The following is a 19,342-nucleotide window of genomic DNA, read 5'->3' on the forward strand; positions in this document are numbered from 1 at the left end:
TTCAGCAGGTTCTATTGATGTCGCATACCAGGTTTAGGTCTTTAGAGTGAGTAACCCGTGTGCCATTTGACTTGCGGGTGTGCAGCATTTTCAGTAAAATGGGGTCAGAGATTGCCTAATATGCAAGGCAGAGATCGTCTCTGAGTAGTCTGTATGAAAAAGAATAAAGTGGCAGTGATTTCAACAGATCAACATAGGATAGCTGCTGAAGACTTTGAATTTTCTTTGTGAGGAACCTTTGTGGTCTCTCCGACTGCTGCAGGTGCTTAGAAAGGTACATGCGAAAAGGGGCGTTGTACTCAATTGTTGGCCTAATGAGTGAAGAGTACAGGGAGGTGATAACTTCACTTTTTCTCAAGGCAATGGCCTTACTTATGAGGTGAGCCATAGAGAATGCGTATCTTACCATTCTGGAGACATGGTGGTCAAAGGCAAGGTTGCTGTCAACCTGAGTACCCAGATCTCTCACCACTGAGTGGGTACTTAGGGTATTGCCATTGATGTGGTAATTTGCAAGAACATCGCTCTTGCCAAATGGGATGATAATACATTTTTTTGCATTGAGTTTGAGGCCATGACTTTGGCACAAATCATTTCTTTTCATAAGACCTTCTTGAAGAATGTTGACATCATTTGGAGATTCTATGAATGCACCCAGTTTGCAGTCATCAGCAAACTTTGTCAGCCATAGTCCTTTGGGTTTAGCTTGTACTTTGGAGAAATAGATTCCAAACAGTAGTGGTCCCAGGACTGATCCCTGTGGAACACCACTGGTAATGGATCTGCTGTTGGAGGTGAATTCCCCTATTTTGAATGTATGGGTTCTATCAGTGAGCCAGTTCACAACCCACCTTATGCTATAAGGGTTGATGTCTAGCTGGGAGAGTTTGTTAATGATGCCTGAGTGAGAGAGAGTGTCATATGCCCTGGCCTGGTCTAGGTAGCCTGTATACACAGATTTTCCCTCATCCAGGGCCCTTGTGACTGTCTCGCAGAAGTCCACCAGGTGTAACAAGCATGATCTCCCCTTGACAAATCCAAACTGGGTAGGATCTAGTGTTTGGTGATTACCTATATCTTTGTTGATAAGGTCCATGATGATTCTCTCTTATGGCCTTGCAGATAAGGCTAGTCAGGCTAATAAGTCTGTAGTTCCCGGGGTCAGTAGAAGCACCACCGTTATGCAGAAGGATAATAGTGGCTGTTTTCCATTCAGCTGGGATGAAGCCAGTGCTTAGACTTTGATTGAAAAGAATAGCCAATAGTGATGCTAATTCTTGTTTGAGTCCATTGTAGGATGCAGCCTGGGATGTTATCAGGTCCCATTGATACTGTGTTTTTGGCCATAGGGCATTTACAGCCTGCTGTTTAGAGATAAAAAGTAGGGGACAGGTGGTAGAGATGTCATGAAGCACTTGTGGCAGGGACGGGGGAGTGAAGTTTTCACTGAACCTGTTGGCTAGCAAGATAGCTACATCTAGTGACTAAGTGTATGTGCTACCATTAACTACTAGTTCAGTGAAAATCTGAGCCTTACCTTTTAGGTTATGGATGTAAATAAAGAACACCGTACGGTTATTCTAGTTTGAGGAAACTAACTTGGATTTGTAGTTTGCCTTGGAGGATTTCACAAGAAGTTTTATTTGCTTATTTAAGCTGAGGAGGGAGTGTTTCCAGTTTAGAGTCCACTCCTTCTTACTCTTGGACAGCAGTTTTTTCCTTTTATTGTAAAGCCAGTTAATGGTGGTTGTCCACCAGGCAGGTTTGCTTTTCCTTGAAGAGCTTGTTTTGGACCTAACAGGTACTGCCGAGTCAATGTAGGTATACAGGTGCTTGTATAGGGCATTGGTGTAGAACTCGGCATAGTTAGTGGTTCTGTCTGAGGGGAGAGGCACAATGAAGCTATTTATACCACCCCATAAGAGGTTGTAATCTGCTTTGGTGAAGTTTTTTAGTCTAGTTGCTGCTAGAGGAGGGTCAGGTGTGATAGTTACCTCAAATGAAGCTGAATTGTGGCCAGATCTCACCAGAATGAACTCACAGTGGGGGAGCTACAGTGGTCTCCAATGTTTGTAAACACCAGGTCCAGGATGTTGTTGCCCCTGGTGGGGGTGTCAACCAGATGGTCCGGAGCACTGGAGTTGACAATGTCGAGGTACCTTTGGGCAGGTGAGTTTGAACATGAGTAATTCACCCAATCAATGATAAGAGAGTTAGTCACCCAAAACTATGGTGTTAAGATATATCTTGATAGACTCAAGTTTATTGAAATAGGCAGAGTGGGTGTCCTGATGCATGGAGGGGGTTCTGTAGCTGGCAATGACTTGAATAGACATCCTACCAACAGTTAATTGCACCTGAAGTATCAACAGGGTGTCATACTGTTTAACCAGTCAGAAAGTGTATTTATCCATTGATGAATATTGATATGCGGCCTCCTTTAGTTTTCTTGCCTTCAGTTTGTGGTCTGAATGTGTGAAAGGAGGTGTAGCCCAGTATGTCCAGGGTGCTCTCCACAGCCTTGAACCAGGTCTCCATGACTGCACAAATGACTGCATCCTCCAGGGTGAGGACTGCTTCCAGTGAGTGCAGTGTCATGTTAAGACTCCTAGAGTTCAGCAACATGACCTTGAGGTTGTTTTTGGTTGGTATTTTTATGTAGAGAGTTTTGTCCTTGTGACACTGCCTAAAAAAAGGCACTATGGGGGTGGCAAGAGTCTTAGCCAGTAGCCGAAATTCCAGGGGAGACAGATGAAAACCATCTCTGGCAAAGCATCATGGTCTGTCAGTCATGTCATCCCAGGCTGACAGATAATGGATCCCCTTAGAATGACACCAAAAGTTAAGCCAATTGTTGAAGTCAATCATTTTCTGTTTTTATTGAGGCATCATTTTAGGTGAAAGTAAAATGCTGCTTAAGGCTAAGGACATACCTGCCTGAGACATAGTTCAAGAGCTCAGTCATGTCTCTCTTCATATAGTCCAGAAAGGTACATCTGAAGTTGTTCATACCAACAAATGTGCAGGCCCATTGAAAGGTAAGATTCCCATTTGTTATGCAGGGGATGCATACACACACACCAAGTGGATCGGAGTGAGATTAGAACCCCTACCCACACCTACAGATCACAGTATTTACAGCACACACAATGGCTTAAATCTGATTAATGAGGTGCCTGTAACAATATACAACATGAGTAGGTACCTGTAGTAATTATAGTTAATGCTACACCAACCTTTGTGTCCATTGGGAAATGCAGTGCATGCACCCTCCCAACTGATTACATGTAAGTATTTTAACTCCTGTATGGTGTCTCTGTTCACACAGCAGTGGTTGACAGTGTCTTGGTTGTGGAGGTGATATTTCAGCCCCTGTCAGACCCATCTGTGATGAGGAGTACATCATGCAACATTGTGAACACTGGCTACAAAGGTGGGTGGCAACTAACACTTGCTACTCTGCTAATGCTTGTGTTTCTCCTAGCATCATAATGCAAATGAAGCACCTGCATGCCATGAAATCCTGAAGTTTAGAATAGATGAGCATCATTACCCCTTTGTACTAATTTAGTATGTTTCTGAATTACCTCTCTAGGATTGATTTTTACCATTTGCATATGGAATGGATGTCATTAGCTTGTCAGTGCTCATTTGCATTTCATTATGCATTAGTTACCATGTGATGCATACTGTACTTTTTCTCCTGTAATGTGGTCACACTATGTGTCTCTAAATCGCCCCTTCCCTGCATGTTGCTGCATAACAGTCTGCAGTTTGTTTTTCTGAATTCCCCCACAGTACCTTTGTTTCCATGCAGTGAACAGCTTTGACCTACAGAATAACAGTGGTTTTCCATGTTTCTTCTTTCATGGAGTTGCTGTTCAGCTTCAATAAAATCTTAGTTTCCTAAAATGTCATACACGTGTCATGAGTAATTCAGGCGAATCACACTCTTTTTAGAACATTCTAAGCTGACTAAAATTATTAGAAAAGAGGGTTAAACACAAAGTAGATAAAGTAAACCTTATGAAGAAATGTGGACACTGTACATCTTACAAATTTATTAATAATGGTACTTCAGTGGTTGGTTGTGGTTGCCTGAAGTTTATAGGTTGCCCAGGTCTTTCCAGTAATACTTTCTATCCTACTAAGACAGAAAGAGCATTAAATCACAAAATATGTAAACATACTCATGAATTCCACAAGTCTGATTTAAATGTATACTGCGGTAGAGGTGCTGCGGTAGCGTTGTCGCCTCACAGTAAGAAGTTGTCCTGTTCAATTCCCAGTTAGAGCATCTTCTGTGTGGAGACATGCATGAATGGGCGTGCCTTCGTTGAAGGTTGTGCGTCAGGGCTGGCAACTCGGCACGTAAAAATCCACTGCCAATCATTAGCGGACTGGAGTTCCGCTGTGGCGACCCCTAACTGGGAAAAGCCGAAAGACACAACAACATTGTGTATGCATGGTAATTCCTGTATGAATTTTAAAAGACTTATTTTTTCTTGAAGAAAGAAGAGAAACGTTTTAAAAGTGTCCCATGGAAAAGTAAGTTGGAATGTGAGGTTTTGCTATGGCAAAAATGTATCTATCATTAGTGTTTTAAAGGTCAGATCTACAAAATTGTAATTTTTGTACTATTTATGTAGTTCTTTAATCTTTTGTGTATTAGTTTTAGTTTTTTGTATTTTATGAATTGTTCAATATTTGTGGTTTGTTGTCATCTGATTTTATCACATAATTTATCACCTGTTTTTTTAACAATATTTAAAGTTGATTTGAATGCATAGTTAGCAGTCGTATGGGAGTCCTATGCTTGAACTGAGTGAAAACACAACTGTGAAAATAAAGTATTTGTTTTGTGAATTGAAGCTACCGAGTTTAACTACGGCTGACCTTTTTAAGTTTGGAGAATAAATAGTAATATTGAGAATTCATACTGTTTTTGTATCAGTTTAAGGTTTAAAAGATTCAAACCTAAAACTCTTATTAGCTTAAAAAAGGCTACTGTACAGTATCTGTACTTGAGTACTTTTGAGTGTTATGATGGTAGGTGTAAGAGGCTCACTGTTTTGATTTTGTTCAGTTTTCTTTTTAAATGTATGTTGTTACTCATAAGTTGCTTATTACTTTAGTACTAGTTTTTGTTAGGTTTCCCAGTTGCCTGCTGTTGGAATACAGTCACTTCTAGTGTCTTCTCACGCTGATTCTCTGCCGTTTGAATTCTGACATGGTAATGTTTAAAATAATTACTATTAATTCTTGCCAAGTAACGCTTTACATTTGATTGAAAGAAAAACTCAAAAAAAGAGCGAAAATGATTGTCTTTGTGTAAAGTCCAAACATATTTTAGCTTTTTAGGATATCAATTTTGAGTTTTTACTATGTCACTTTTTTACTTGAGATTATTAGAAAGTAATGTTGAACATTTCTGAATCACAGTGAACAGATTTCCAGATGCCAGGAGCAGGTGGATAAGCAGTACATTGGTCTCAGCAAACAAGTCGAAGATCGCAAGCGAAGATTGGATCATGAGCTCCAGCTGTTTCAGCTGAGTCGGGAGGTTGAAGATCTGTTGCAGTGGATTGCAGAAAGAGAGACAGTGGCTTCGTCCCAGGAGTTAGGACAAGACTTGGACCATGTTACAGTAAGTCCAAATTCTTGGATCACCAGAACCTGGCCCCTTCTAATCATTCCTTCCTGCTGAAGTAGGCTTTTTTGTGTATTCTTCAAGTTAAGTCTTCATATGTACAGCCATTTTGTCATTTTGACTAAGTACATATTAATATGATCCAAGTCATCAGCATTATGGTGAATAATCCATACTTAAAACAAAAAATATCATATCATCTTGCACTGGAGATTTGATTAGCTTTTACTAAATTCTTCTTTTTTGTGGGTTGAGATAAACATTTCCTTACTAAAGCAGGAATGCCATTTCTCTGTCCTGTTAAGTAGTTAAATAGCATATTTTGCAAGAAAAAAACACCTCTGATCCATTTTGAAAATAAAACCTGGTGCAAGAAAAGAACTGCTGGGCTCAGTCATGTCTATGTTGTTGCCTCTGTAAAACTTACACATTCTACTCAGTTTCTTGGGTAGTCCAATCCTTAACATTAGATGTCACCTTTAATTGACCAACTTATTTTAGAACTTAGTTTACCAGCTCAGAGTGTTCTCGTATTATTTTATAAGTTTCCGTTTTTATCCTCTTATCATGATGTCTAATTTTGAATACAGAGCATTATGCCTGGGTCCCCAGTAATAACCAAGTTATTATGTGTTTGAGACATTGATGCCAAGAAATTCACGTCTAGAGTGAATCTTGAGAGATGAATCATGCCTTCCATATGGAGAACGTAATACAGGATTATGATCAGAGACAAAATAATAATTCTTTGTAGTTCATGGAGCTTTACCCACTACATGAACAACCAATTACAGAGAAAAAGGGTGTTTGTCATTTGATTAAATCCCAAATGGTCAAACCCTTTTAATTGAAAATGCATTTGACTGAAAACTCATGTGATAGAAAATCCTCTCCACAGCAAATATACCATAAAAATGTTTTTGCGGGGGGGGGGGGCTCCCATGAACCCTGTCCATGTGGGGAGGGTCCTTTGACCCCACAGCCTCCATATTTATAAATATTAATTCCATGGCCATACAACCATGGAGAAAAGAGAAAAACATCTCACACACACAGTGAAACAGTGCTGTAGCAGAAACATAAACATCTACACGTTTGGAGATAAAACATGATGCTGACCGTTGCAGTCCACACACAAATTTGTTAAACTCACTTCCCTAAAAACTCTTTTGATCAGAAGTGACACCGTCACACACTTTGTATAGAGTTCTACAGTTTTCTATCAAATGAGTTTTCAGTCAAATGAGTTTCAATCACACGGGTTTGACCATTTTAGATTCATTAAAATGACATAGACCTGAAAGACGAGTAGAAACATGAGGTATTTTACTGGCTGTCAAAGTATTTGCATGCATTTGACTGAAAACTCATGTGATAGAAAATCTTCTCCACAGCAAATATGCCATAAAAATGTTTTGTGGGGGGGGGGGCTCCCCTGAACCCTGTCCATGTGGGGAGGGTCCTTTGACCCCACAGCCTCCATATTTATAAATATTAATTCCATGGCCATACAACCATGGAGAAAAGAGAAAAACATCTCACACACAGAGTGAAACAGTGCTGTAGCAGAAACATAAACATCTACACATCTGGAGATAAAACATGATGCTGACCATTGCAGTTCACACACAAATTTGTTAAACTCACTTCCCTAAAAACTCTTTTGATCAGAACGGACGAGTAGAAACATGAGGTATTTTACTGGCTTTCAAAGTAAAACATATTAACATTGTCAAATCGACAGCAGGTGGAAACAAAGTGCCCTTGTGTGGAATTATTGGCTTGAAAAGCTGTAAGACAATTTGTTCTGCCACACTCGCCATTTATAAGTGTGACTGATTGATGTTCTAACAATTTTAAAAAGCTATTCTACCTTCTGCCACTGTTGTTTGTTGGCTACCTTTCTCCACAATCAGTCCATAATACAAGATTAGTGATACCAGTGTTTGTGTCCTTAAGCTTTTGTTAAGTACCACTTAAGCACTGTAAACATCAGGTCTCATTCTGCCCTTAAATTTCATCTTTAAAAACTTTATCTTTTTCCCAAAAAAATGTTTACATATGGGGGCAAAGATGGGCCACCCTGCATGGTCCTGTAACAGAGAATAGACATCTCATAACAGAATACCACCACAATCAGTTTGGTAATGCCTTTTTCTAGTATTTTAGTTTAGGAGTACTCTCTTCCATGATGTCCTTCTTAGTGGCCTCTGCTACCACAATTGAATCCACGGCCAGACCCTTACTCCAGTGTTGCCAGTCCTTGGGAGAGGTAAGAATCTAATAATAATAATAATAAATGGGGAACTGAGTTTAAACTGAATTTTCATAAATCGAAAATTGTTTTCCTTGACGTTGAGGTTAGCAGGAATCCTGATGATAACTTAGCCACACGGGTTTTCAGGAAATTCCCTGAGTATAACTCACTTTTGCATGCCACTAGCTTCCACCCCCGACATATCATCTGGAATATCCCCAAATCACAATTCCTCAGAGTTAAAAGGATTTGTTCAAGCCAGCAAACATTTGAAGATACTAGGAATGATTTGATACATCGTTTTCATGAGAGAGGTTACCCTTCTGGTACAATCAGCACTGCTTGTCACTGGGCTTCCACTCAGGACAGAACTAAATTGTTACAATACAAGGACAAACCAAGAGATTTTTCCAATCCTTTTGTTCGTTTGGTAACCACATATGGACATAACACACGGGAGTTTATGAATATAATTAACAGATATTGGAGCATTCTTATGGCCGAGGAGAGATTACACCCTTTTTTGGGTGATAGATGCCTTTTTTTCATTTAAGAGAAGACATACATTGGGTTCCCTCTTTAGCCACTATAAGAGGGTGGGACTTAGTTTTATTGTTCCCACTCAACGCACACTCACAGGTGGCCCATTGATGGGCTGCATGCCATGTGGTCATTGTAGTCATTGCAATAGGGTTCAGAAAAGGAGGGAATTCAGTAGTCGCAACACATCAGTAGTTTTCAACATTAATTTTTGGGCTAACTAGAGCACAGAGTGGGTTGTCTATTTGGTCACCTGTTCATGCTCCTCATTCTATGTGGAACAAACTTCTAGACCTTTTCGTCTCAGGATTGGGGAGCATCTTAGTGATGTCAGGAATAAACGTCCTAATAATGCCTTGTACAAATGTGTGCAAACACAATACTGCATCTTTTTATTTTACTGTTATAGATTGTATTGTAGGTAAATGTAGGGACAAATCAGGATGGCACGATATACTTAATTTTAAGGAACGCAAATGGGTTATTAAGTTAGGAGCTTTGTTCCCACCTGGGCTTAATGACCAATTATGAATGCATCAATTAATTATGTAGCACTATATATACATGAGTGGATTTTTGTTGGCTCATGTTTACTCACTGAAGAAGGCTATTACAGCTGAAACCGGTTTGGGGCAGGTAGTTGGGCTTACTACCCTCTACCTTATGTGATTTTTTTTTTTTTTTTTTATTTCATGCATTTATTTGTGGGTTTCCACCTTTACTGCTGACTTTTCTGTGTTTTGGATCCACTGCATTACACTAAAGACAGACTCATTGAACTTTGGGTGGTAGTCATAATATCGAGATGCACACTTGCGTTGTGGTTATTTGCAGAGCTCCACTAAGGCTATATGCAAATACACTAATTGCATGTTCTCTTCTGAATGAGTAAATGCAAAAGCCTTTGGTTAAAAATGCTTTCTTTTGTTTAATGTGTCAACTTGTCAAGGTTTATCCCTACGTATGTGCGAATTACTACATGAAAATGTATGTGCTCGTATAATTTGAAAGTACACTGGTATTATGGATGAAAGTGGCTAATTGCAAGTGCAGAGTTATTGAACACAAACAGCACACAGCTATTTATGTCAAGTTTTAAAAATATAAAGGGGTTTTATTTATTTTCTATAGGGGTATCCTTATTTGTACATCCTGATTGGTTTATTAAAAGTGGAAAGGCAATTATAGGAAAGACTGAAAAAGAAGAGACTTGACAAAGAGGGAAACACCGAAGGAACACATTAAGAGGGTTGTGCTGATGGAGGTGGGAGAGGAAGAGTACTATATTTTTGGTGGGAGATATGCTCCTTTTTTTCAAAAATTTTTTTATGTAAGAGTATAGTTTGGATACGAAGTAGGTTAGAGGGTGTAGAAGAGAGGATTGGAAAGGGAGATGAAGAGAAGTTGGTCACAGGAGTCCATCAGTCCACAAGACCTCAAACATTTGTACAGCCTGATGGTGTTGCAATGGAAGACCCTGATTTGTGGGATGGAAGTCGGTGGTGGTCGTGTGGTTGGTGCTGACTGGAGCAGTGAGTCTTGAAACCACTGATGTGCATCCTGGACTGGTTGAAGATGTCTCTCTACTACCTGCTTCACCGTATCCTTAACCAAGTCCCAGTCCCCACAGTCAATGTGGCTTCCTAAAGTGCCTACAAGACCAGTGTCACTTTCCCAATTCCAAGAGGATGTGCCAGGGTAGGCAGCGGGTGAAAGCCCCATAATCTGGGAGAAATTTGTTTGAGCTACTCCCTAGGGATTCTGGACATATAGGAAAAATGAAAATAAATGGGTGAGAATGGAAAAAAAGAAAGACAAAGTAATGCATAATTAAGGTAAGAAAAATATGGAGGGAGCGTACAGAGGCAAACAAAAACTGGAGACAATAAATTCACTCAGTGTAATACATCAGTGGAATCTTTATTTACCAGACTCCAAATAGGAGTCGGTGTTGGAAGGGAAGAGAATGCAACACTGTTCAGAAACATGGGGCCATATCAAATTGCACTACAGGTGCATCTCAAGAGGGTAGTAGAAATAGTGGGGTAGACCAAACACAACAGAATTCATGCAGGCCACATCAGAATTCATCTACATATGGCAGAACCTCTCATTTGATATCTAGGTCTCGCAGCAGTTTGAAAGATTAATTAGTGGCAAGTGTAGCATTTAGTTGCATTGATGAGAAATGTTTTTGCTCCATAAAGCATCCCTAGCTTTCAATGAGGTTTTCTTATGCAATTTTGTATATGCAGGTTGAATTTAAGATCATCATCCACTATCATCCCTAATAATTTGCTATGAGAAGTGAGTTCAGTGGATGTATTATCATAACAGAGGACTTTACATTTAGTTTTTTCATAGGAGAGGTATTTGGGGGAAAAGTAGTAGTTTTTTTGGGTTGGGAATGAATTGTGAGTTACAAGTCTACCACTACAGCCATCTGGCGATCATTAATCTAAACAGGAGTTGAACAGGGAGCTGCAGTGACAGCATGGGTCACTTCACCACTTGTCTGGTGCATGATCATGTTGTGAAGAATGCAACACGCAGTAAGTACTCCGCATGCAGTAACTGAGTCATAATGAAGGGAGCCCCCGTCCAGCATCTGAAATGGCTTTTCAACATGCAGAAGACTCTTTTGATTACAACATGAGTCAGGGACAGTAAACGTTATCTTTTGCAGCTCCACTCTGATTTCTTATTGTTGTCATGAGCCAACGTTCCAGTGGATATTCTGTATCACCTGGAAAACAGAGCAAAAAGGAGAAGTGCAGGAAAGTGGAGCGAGATATTAAACAAAGGAAAAGTGGTTTAGAATTAAGCAATGCATGCTAGTACAAATAATGAATTAAATGATAAAAAAAAAATCTGCTTACTGACAAGATGACCATTGAACATCCTCCCATTTAGAAAGAAGTGTTAGAGTGAGCTAGTGTGCCAGATATGGAAATTGTGTACATTGTCAGGATGCTATGTAGACACATTGTGATGTACCCCCATGCATCACAAACTACTTGACATTTAATGGAATGGTAGCCCTTCCTGTTGCAGTTCTGCTCCCCTTTATGGACTAGATGGGGCCGTAATTGCAACATGGGTGCAATGTATCACACCAGGCACCTCAGACAAATGTGCCACCCCATAAAAGGTACAAATAGTCTAAGCTCTGTCCTGAAGTGGGAAAAATGATCATCACATGCCAAGAGTACATCTAGGAACCCGAGGCAGAAGCCTGACTAATACTCATTGTATCCTCAGTCTGTTTCTGGAAGGTCCCCATGGCAAGTACAGTGAGGGCTATACATACTTTAGTATCCACAGGGCTAGGAAGACCATGCATCCCGCAGTACTCATGTAGGGGACCATACATGCTTACTAAGACCCCCACATGAGCACTGGGGGGAATGCATGCCCTTCCTATCTCTGTGGATACTAATGTAGGTTATTTTCTGTCTGTATCTTTGCCTTCTTGGCTGGCGAACACTGCTGAGCACTTGTGGTTTTGTCTAGGCCGAGACAAGCAGCTCATGCTGGGAAATAGTAATGTCAGCAGCAAAAGGGAGCATCCTTGTTGATTGAAAAGTAGATAGAAAAGGTGCAATTCTGTCTTTTATAAAGAATCTGTGCACATTGTGGATACATTTCAAAATATGACTATGAACTGCAAACATGTGGGAGAAGGACATTTTAGTTTATGAACTTTTACATAGTTTGTCATTGTCTCTCATTATTACTTCATTTGCTTAAGTTTATTTGTGGCCATTGCACATTAAGAGTAATGGTCTCTATGCATATCTCTCTACTGTCCAGATTTTCTCACAATGTCCAGATTTTTGCCTCATATTTTTGGTTTATTCCTCATAAAATGTATGGTTTTCTGAGAAAAAACTGGTATGATTTGAGGATTGAAGTCTTCAAATAATGACATACATTTGAGTTTCAAACTTCAAATCCTTCAGAAAATCTATGTTAAAACAAACCCTGTTACACTGTCAACTTTATAAGTTTACAAGAGCAATATTTAAAATCTGTCCTTTTTTTGGGGCCTTTGTGCCCCCATTTTGTCAGTTTGTCCAGATTTCTTGCAGTAAGAAGTTGAGAGCTTTTTCTCTATGAATCTCGCCTTTTCTGTGCTTACACGCGGACAGCACCAATTTCCTTAATATGTTCGCAAAATGATTATGAATACCACCTTTTGATTCGCTGATCATCCTTCTTCAAAAACTGGCAAATTAAGATTTTCCTAAAATGCAGGATAGCAAGCCCTCAACCCCTGTATAGTTAACTTCACCTTCAGTACCCCCACTAATTTACATAACCAGTTCAGAAGTCATAGCACTTCGTTGTATGTCATATAGTGGTAAATGTGAAATAACATTAAAACACTGCCTTCCCTGCTACACTGACTTCCTTATGGACCAGAACTTATCAAACTGTGATTTCATTTTGTCAGTTTTTTCCAAATATACTGTGATTTTCTCTTCAGTGTATTGATTGGCTTTTGAGGTGAAGGGATAACTTTTTTACATAGCTAACCTTTGTACATTATTATAAAAAAAGTTGATTTTGCTCAACACTCTGATTATGACCTTTTTGCCAGGAAAAGCAATTTCTAAAGCTTACAACAGTCCAAGACTTTAAACTTAGAATCATAACATCTTTCCAATTATTGGAAAGATTTATACAACTCAATGAACTATGGGAAATATGTACAGACTATAAAGTTGATCATTAATTGTATTCAAATTAAAAAGTTTTGCTGTATACAATTGATTGTAAACTATAATGCATTTATATAACTTCATCAAAAATTGCTAGTTTTAATACATTTTCCCCTCATCCAGCACAGAATGTCAAGCATAAAATGCTAATCTGTTCACATATTTTGGTTTTGTCCATGTTCAAAAAAAAACTTTGGGAAAGATTCCATACAAACCTATTCAAAATTGGAATTCTTTTTGTCCCTTGGAATTAGCAACTCAGTGTACTTCACATATTCCCTGACAGGATAATGATGTGACGATATTTATTAAAATATTAACATTATTAAAACATTATATTCCTACTAATTGGAAAACAAGGAAAGCAATGTTATGGGAAATGTTCAAGGAAACAGCTTTAGACACATCACGTCTTACAAACTTATATGTAATAAAAAAACATCTAAATTCTCATATAATTGGAAAAGGGTGCTTGAGGTGACATACTGTTTGTAATCAGTTCTTAAATTTTACAACTTAACAAATACTAAAGTTCTATGAATTACTTATTTATTCTGGCTAGAGGACTGAGAGTTCAGTTTAATTACCAGCTGTTTGTATTAACTATTGGGGGTGTGGGGTTGTATACAGTATTAAAATGACATGATTACAGCTATGTATATTGCTGTCCTGATGTATTGTAGTCTTGTAAACTTTAATAGCAAACTATTAATTTATTTTTTCTTAACACCATGTTATGGATCAAATTATACTATTGTTGTTTCAAATGTTTATTATTGGCATTGACAAATATATTTGAAATAAAAACTTTTAATAGTTTTTAAGATTTGTTTTGGGATCCTCTTATTACCTGTCTCCTTATGGTGATACAATTAAAATTCTTTAGGTCATCTTCACATGGGTTTTTTCCCTAGACCCAATATGTCATTATTCCCCTTTGTGTTTCCAAAATATGACCTTCCCTAACACCCTGCAGCATGTTTGCCTTAGTACCATCTCCTTCCTTCTGATTTAGATGCAGTTCTGTATATAGCAGCAAATCCCTCTAATAATTTTAAAACCCATTTGTTGACCAGGTGGGCCCATTGGACAAACATTCATTTTCAGGGGCAACCCAGGAGCAATCTCTGGTTAAGTGAATTACACAAGGTCAGACAATAGGGTGATTTATTTGGCCCAGTGCAATTGTCGAGCTTTCTATGTTGGACAAACTTCCCGTCCTTTTAAAGTTAGGATAGGGGAACATCTTAGTGATATTAAAAACAAAAAGGGGTGCAGTTCATTATATAAACACATTTCTAAACACCCTACGGGCAACTTTTGTTTTATGGTCATTGATCACATCAAGGACAGACATGTACAATCCCATGTTCTACATGATAAGCTCACTTATAAAGAGAAAATGTGGATCATCAAACTAGGGGCTCTATTTTCCCCTGGCTTGAATGATCATTTTTGAGGCATCCAATTCATATAATTGTTGTTATATTTTTGTTGCTATATTTGGGTTTATATACTCATTTATATAATTGGGACAACTGGGTTCATTTGTAACACATTTCATGTATTTTTGAACTAGTGCACTATTTTATTGATGCACTAGAGGGCGATCCATGCTTCCTATATGAAGTTTATATAAGTTGCAAGACAGGAAGTTAGTTTTTGTCTTTATTTTGTATATCATGTTTGGTTGCAGATGAAGGATTTACCGAAACCGGTACAACCATGTTGGTGTACGGTTATGTTATGTTGCTGTCTTGAATTTGGACATTAAATGAAGATTGCCTGATTCCAGGAGTTTAGTGCTGGCTTTTCTTTCTTTTTTAACTTTAATTTATAAATAGCCATAAACATTTTTCACAAACTGAAGATGTCTTTGAGAACAAGTCCCTTCTTTATGGCCAAAGAGGTCTGGGATACTTCCTTGAGCCAGTCTTGTCATTTGCCTGCCACCTTTGTTTTATCATTAAATAGAACAAGGTTAAAGTAACATTGCATGGTATTAATTTTCACAGGCAGCTCAGGTACTGCAAGAAAAGGAATAAATCTCTGATTTAAGAAAGGAAAACAACTTTTACAGCTAATAAACTGATCTTTATAAAATGGTTGACAAGCAGTTTTATAGGTTCATAAGTGATTACTAGGCTAATGGTGCAAGAGCATTTACAAGCCCAGTCAGTAACACATAGGATATGACAATATTATATATTAATTCTCCAGATATAGGGTAGTGGGTCTTTGGGTGTTGGAGCACTGAGTCATATTACTGACTGCCACTGTCCATAGGGGACATTGGCAGTACCCTTGGAGTGAGTTTACGGCTCCCCATCCATTTATCCAAATTCTTTTTGAAGATAATGAGGGATGGGCTTTGCTTTACAAAGATGAGAAGTTTATTCCATAGATGAGGTACCTTTGGAATGCAAACCTGTCTCTCCAGCAAGTTTAGAGCCAGAAATAAGGTGCGGGTCCATGGAACTTGTAACCTGTGTATAATTTTATTTGCAAATATGTAACAGTTTCATCAGGGTTGGATCACAGAATACTTTGCAGGTTAGGCATAAGTCACCTCTCAATAAAGGATATGAGATGGAGGAAAGGTCAGTCTGCATAAGACGTGTCTTACATTTTGAGGTTTTATTTTGTGAGAAACCTCTGGGACCATTCCATTTGGTGAATGTGCCTGGGTAGGTACATACAGAAGGGGGTATTGTACTCAATTATGGGGCTGATGAGGGCTGAGCATAATGGCACTATGACATCCTTTGACCTTGATTCCATGTCTTAACTGATAAGTTGAGCCACACTGAAGGATTTCCTCACTACAGTAGCTATCTGGTGGTCAAAGTTTAAATGATCTATCTGTATTCCTAGGTTCCTCGCCACTTGGGTCTGTTATTAGGGGTATGCTATCAATATTATAATTTGCAGAAATATCTAATTTACTGAAGGGTATGATTATGCATTTTGTAACATTTAGTCTCAGTCCAAAGTTTTGCCACCAATTGTTTATCATTTTTAGCCCTGTTTGTAGGATGTCAGCATCATTTGGAGATTCAGTGTTTGCTCCCAGCTTACAGTCATCAGCAAACTTGGTGAACCAGAGTCCACCTAAACTGGCTTTCTCCTCTGAGAAAGTGAACTATAGGTCATATAAATCTAGCAGTTTGGGGATTGGTAGTTGATCACCCATAAGTGTGGTGCATGGTGTTTGGCTGAATGTTAAGAGATTCCAGTAGGTTTAGGTAGGATGTGTGATTTTCCAGACTCATGTTAGGGGATCTGTAGCTAGCAAGGATATGATAGGGGTTTCACATCTATGGTTAGTTGGGAGTCGAGCAACTCAAGTGAATTGTGTTGTTGGACCAGTCTAGCAGTGCACTTTTTTATGAACACTGAGACACTTCCTAACTTTGTTTTACCCTGAGTTGAGGGGGATCAAAACGTATGAAAGGCATCGTAGCCTTTGATAGCCAGGGTGCTCTTCATGGCTCTGAACCATGTATCTGTGACTGCACATATTTCTGCATCCTCCAAGGTGAGGAGTGCTTCCAGAGACCACAGTTAATTTAAACTCCTAGCATTCTGCAGCAGTATCTTTAGATGGTCATGAGTGATTTTTGTTATGTTGGAGAGTTTAACAACTTGGCACAGCCTAAAAATGTCACTTTGGGGATAGATAGAATTTTTCCAGTATCTAGAAGCCTCTGACAAGCCCTCTCAGTTGCTTCCTTTGCCAAATTGAATGCCCTCTGATAAAGACAGCAGAAACATGGAAAGGCTACGTAAGAAAGTTTACACCTTGGCTACCTTGGCTTTTAGGGTGATTAATTATCAGACCCATATGTCCAGGTACATGTTGGCTGTCCTATCCCAGGCTTGTTAGATTATATCTGATTTTCCAGACTGAGGGTAAAACTTCTGCGCTTTCCCTGTTAGTGACCCTTCCAGGTGGCTCGTCATTCCATCTAATGGAGTTATGATGCAGCAGATGCTTCTCCTAGGGCTGTTGCATTTGGTTCAGTGTTGAGGAGGTGTTCTTGGCTTTGGTTTCAAACTTTGCCTGATGATAGCAAGGCTAAGTTGATGGATGTCCCTCTTGATAATAAACACTTGTGTGGTGAAGCTCCAGCTCATTTGTTGAAGTCCCTTCAGGATAAGGATAAGGTTTTACAGGAGCTCAAACAAGTGTTTATTTCTCCTATTCCTAAATTTTGCTAAGTCCCTTCAGGATAAGGATATGGCTTTGCAGGAGCTCAAACAAGTGTTTGTTTCTCCTGTTCCTAAATTTTGCTAAGTCCCTTCAGGATAAGGATATGGCTTTGCAGGAGCTCAAACAAGTGTTTGTTTCTCCTGTTCCTAAATTTCAGACAAACTACCCTAATAAGCCAGCCTTTGTTCGCAGGCCATCTCACCCTCCTCCTAAGGGCAAAAAGGGTGGCAAGCAAGCTCCTCCTGCTAAGGCTACTCAGACTTAAGTGCCTCAGTAGTCTCCTTTTTCAGATAAACCAGGTGCTGTCTGACTATCCTATTCTTCGCAGCCACTTTCATCTTTGTTTGTCTCTCTCTCTTTTCTTGTATGACTACAGATTACTCAGGACTCCTGGGTTCTGTCCATTATTCGAACAAAAAAAAATGGCAGAGTTACGTCCAGAAGTTTTCTTATAAAACACAATTGCAGAAACACAAATATGAAAATACAAAGCTTTCTGATCACTCCTTCTTCAGTGTGATAAAATACATTCAAACATACTATTATTTAAATTAAAACTAAATAAGCACTTGATAACAGGACAGCCAACCAGATATCAGAACAATCACATTAATTAAAACAAATCTGTCAGGTACTTTCTTAAAGAAATATGAAGCACTCGAGAAGGGATGGTATTACTAGATTGTTACAGTTATGTCTAAAATAATGATTTTTTAATGTGTTTTACTGAAACAAACTAGTAATACCATCCCTTCTCAAGCGCTTCATATTTCTTTAAGAAACTACCTGACAGATTTGTTTTAATTAATGTGATTGTTCTGATATCCAGTTGGCTGTCCTGTTATGTGCTTATTTAGTTTTAATGTAAATAATAGTATGTTTGAATGTATTTTATCACACTGAAGAAGGAGTAATCCAAAAGCGTTGTGTTTTCATATTTGTGTTTCTGCAATTGTGTTTTATAATAAAACTTCTGGATGTAACTCTGCCGTTTTTCTGTTAGTTTGGTTTGGATTCTGCTGTTAACGGCAAGTGCATTACAGGTTTCTGTTTTCTTTGGCTTAGACTTCTGTCCATTATTCACCAGGGGTATTTCATGGTGTGGAACTCCCCCCACCCCCTTTATGGGTATTCCTCAGCCCCCTTGGGAACAACTCTCCTTTTTCCCAGTGGTGCTTTGGGATATTTTGACTCTGGGAACTATTCAAGAGGTGTCTGTGCCCCAAAGGGGAAGGGGGTTTTATTCCAGGATGTTTATAGTACCCAGAAAGGAGGGTTCTTGGAGACCAATTCTAGACTTCTCTCATCTAAACACTTTTCTGAAGGTACCCACTTTTCATATGTTGTCCCTTCAGACTTTGTTCCATCTTTTGCTTCCTCAGGCTTACATGGTATCTCTAGTATCTCAAGGATGCTTATCTCCATATTCTAATCCATCCCCTTTTCAGGAAGTTTTTGCATTTCTCTTTTGCTTCTTGGCATTTTCAGTTCTCTGCTTTGCCCTTTGGCCTTTCTACTGCCCTGATAGTATTCATCAAATACCTCAGTCATGCAGTTGCTTTTTGCAGTCTTCAGGGGATCCAAGTATTTCCTGATAACCTGCTGTTTCAGGCATCCTCTCTAGAGATCCTGTTGCAAAATCTCCATTTTACCACCTCTCTTCTTCAGAGGCTTGGGTTTACAATAAACTTTAAAAAGTCTTCTCTGACTCTTTCTCTGGACCATGTTTTTCTGGGTTGCAGGATTCAGACGGTGCCTGCTTGCTGGCATCCCTGCCTCCTCCAATGACCTTGACCCTCATCTCCTTCTTTCAGTCTCTTCTTCCTCTGGCTTCCATTACAGCCAGGGAGTTTTTGAGAGCTCTGGGTTTCGTGGCATCCACCATCCCTATGCTCCCTCTGGCCAAACTTCACAAGAGGAAGTCTGATTGGTTCCTGTAGTCAGTTTGGCTTCAGCAT

At 39.1% G+C, this 19,342-nt stretch overlaps 1 protein-coding gene across 2 annotated transcripts in view; it reads left to right on the forward strand.

Annotated features, from left to right (window-relative positions):
- Positions 1 to 19,342, forward strand: part of LOC122804338 (spectrin beta chain, erythrocytic-like) — a 2,132,081-nt gene that overhangs the window by 1,584,448 nt on the left and 528,291 nt on the right. For both annotated transcript variants that reach the window (XM_044074141.1, XM_044074142.1), the window contains one exon: positions 5,443 to 5,647. In XM_044074141.1, the coding sequence (XP_043930076.1) occupies positions 5,443 to 5,647 (205 nt within the window). The remainder of the gene's footprint in view (positions 1 to 5,442; positions 5,648 to 19,342) is intronic.

Source organism: Protopterus annectens, chromosome 6.part0 (genome assembly GCF_019279795.1).
Source record: "Protopterus annectens isolate FY-2018-M chromosome 6.part0, PAN1.0, whole genome shotgun sequence".
Classification (NCBI taxonomy): domain Eukaryota; kingdom Metazoa; phylum Chordata; order Ceratodontiformes; family Protopteridae; genus Protopterus; species Protopterus annectens.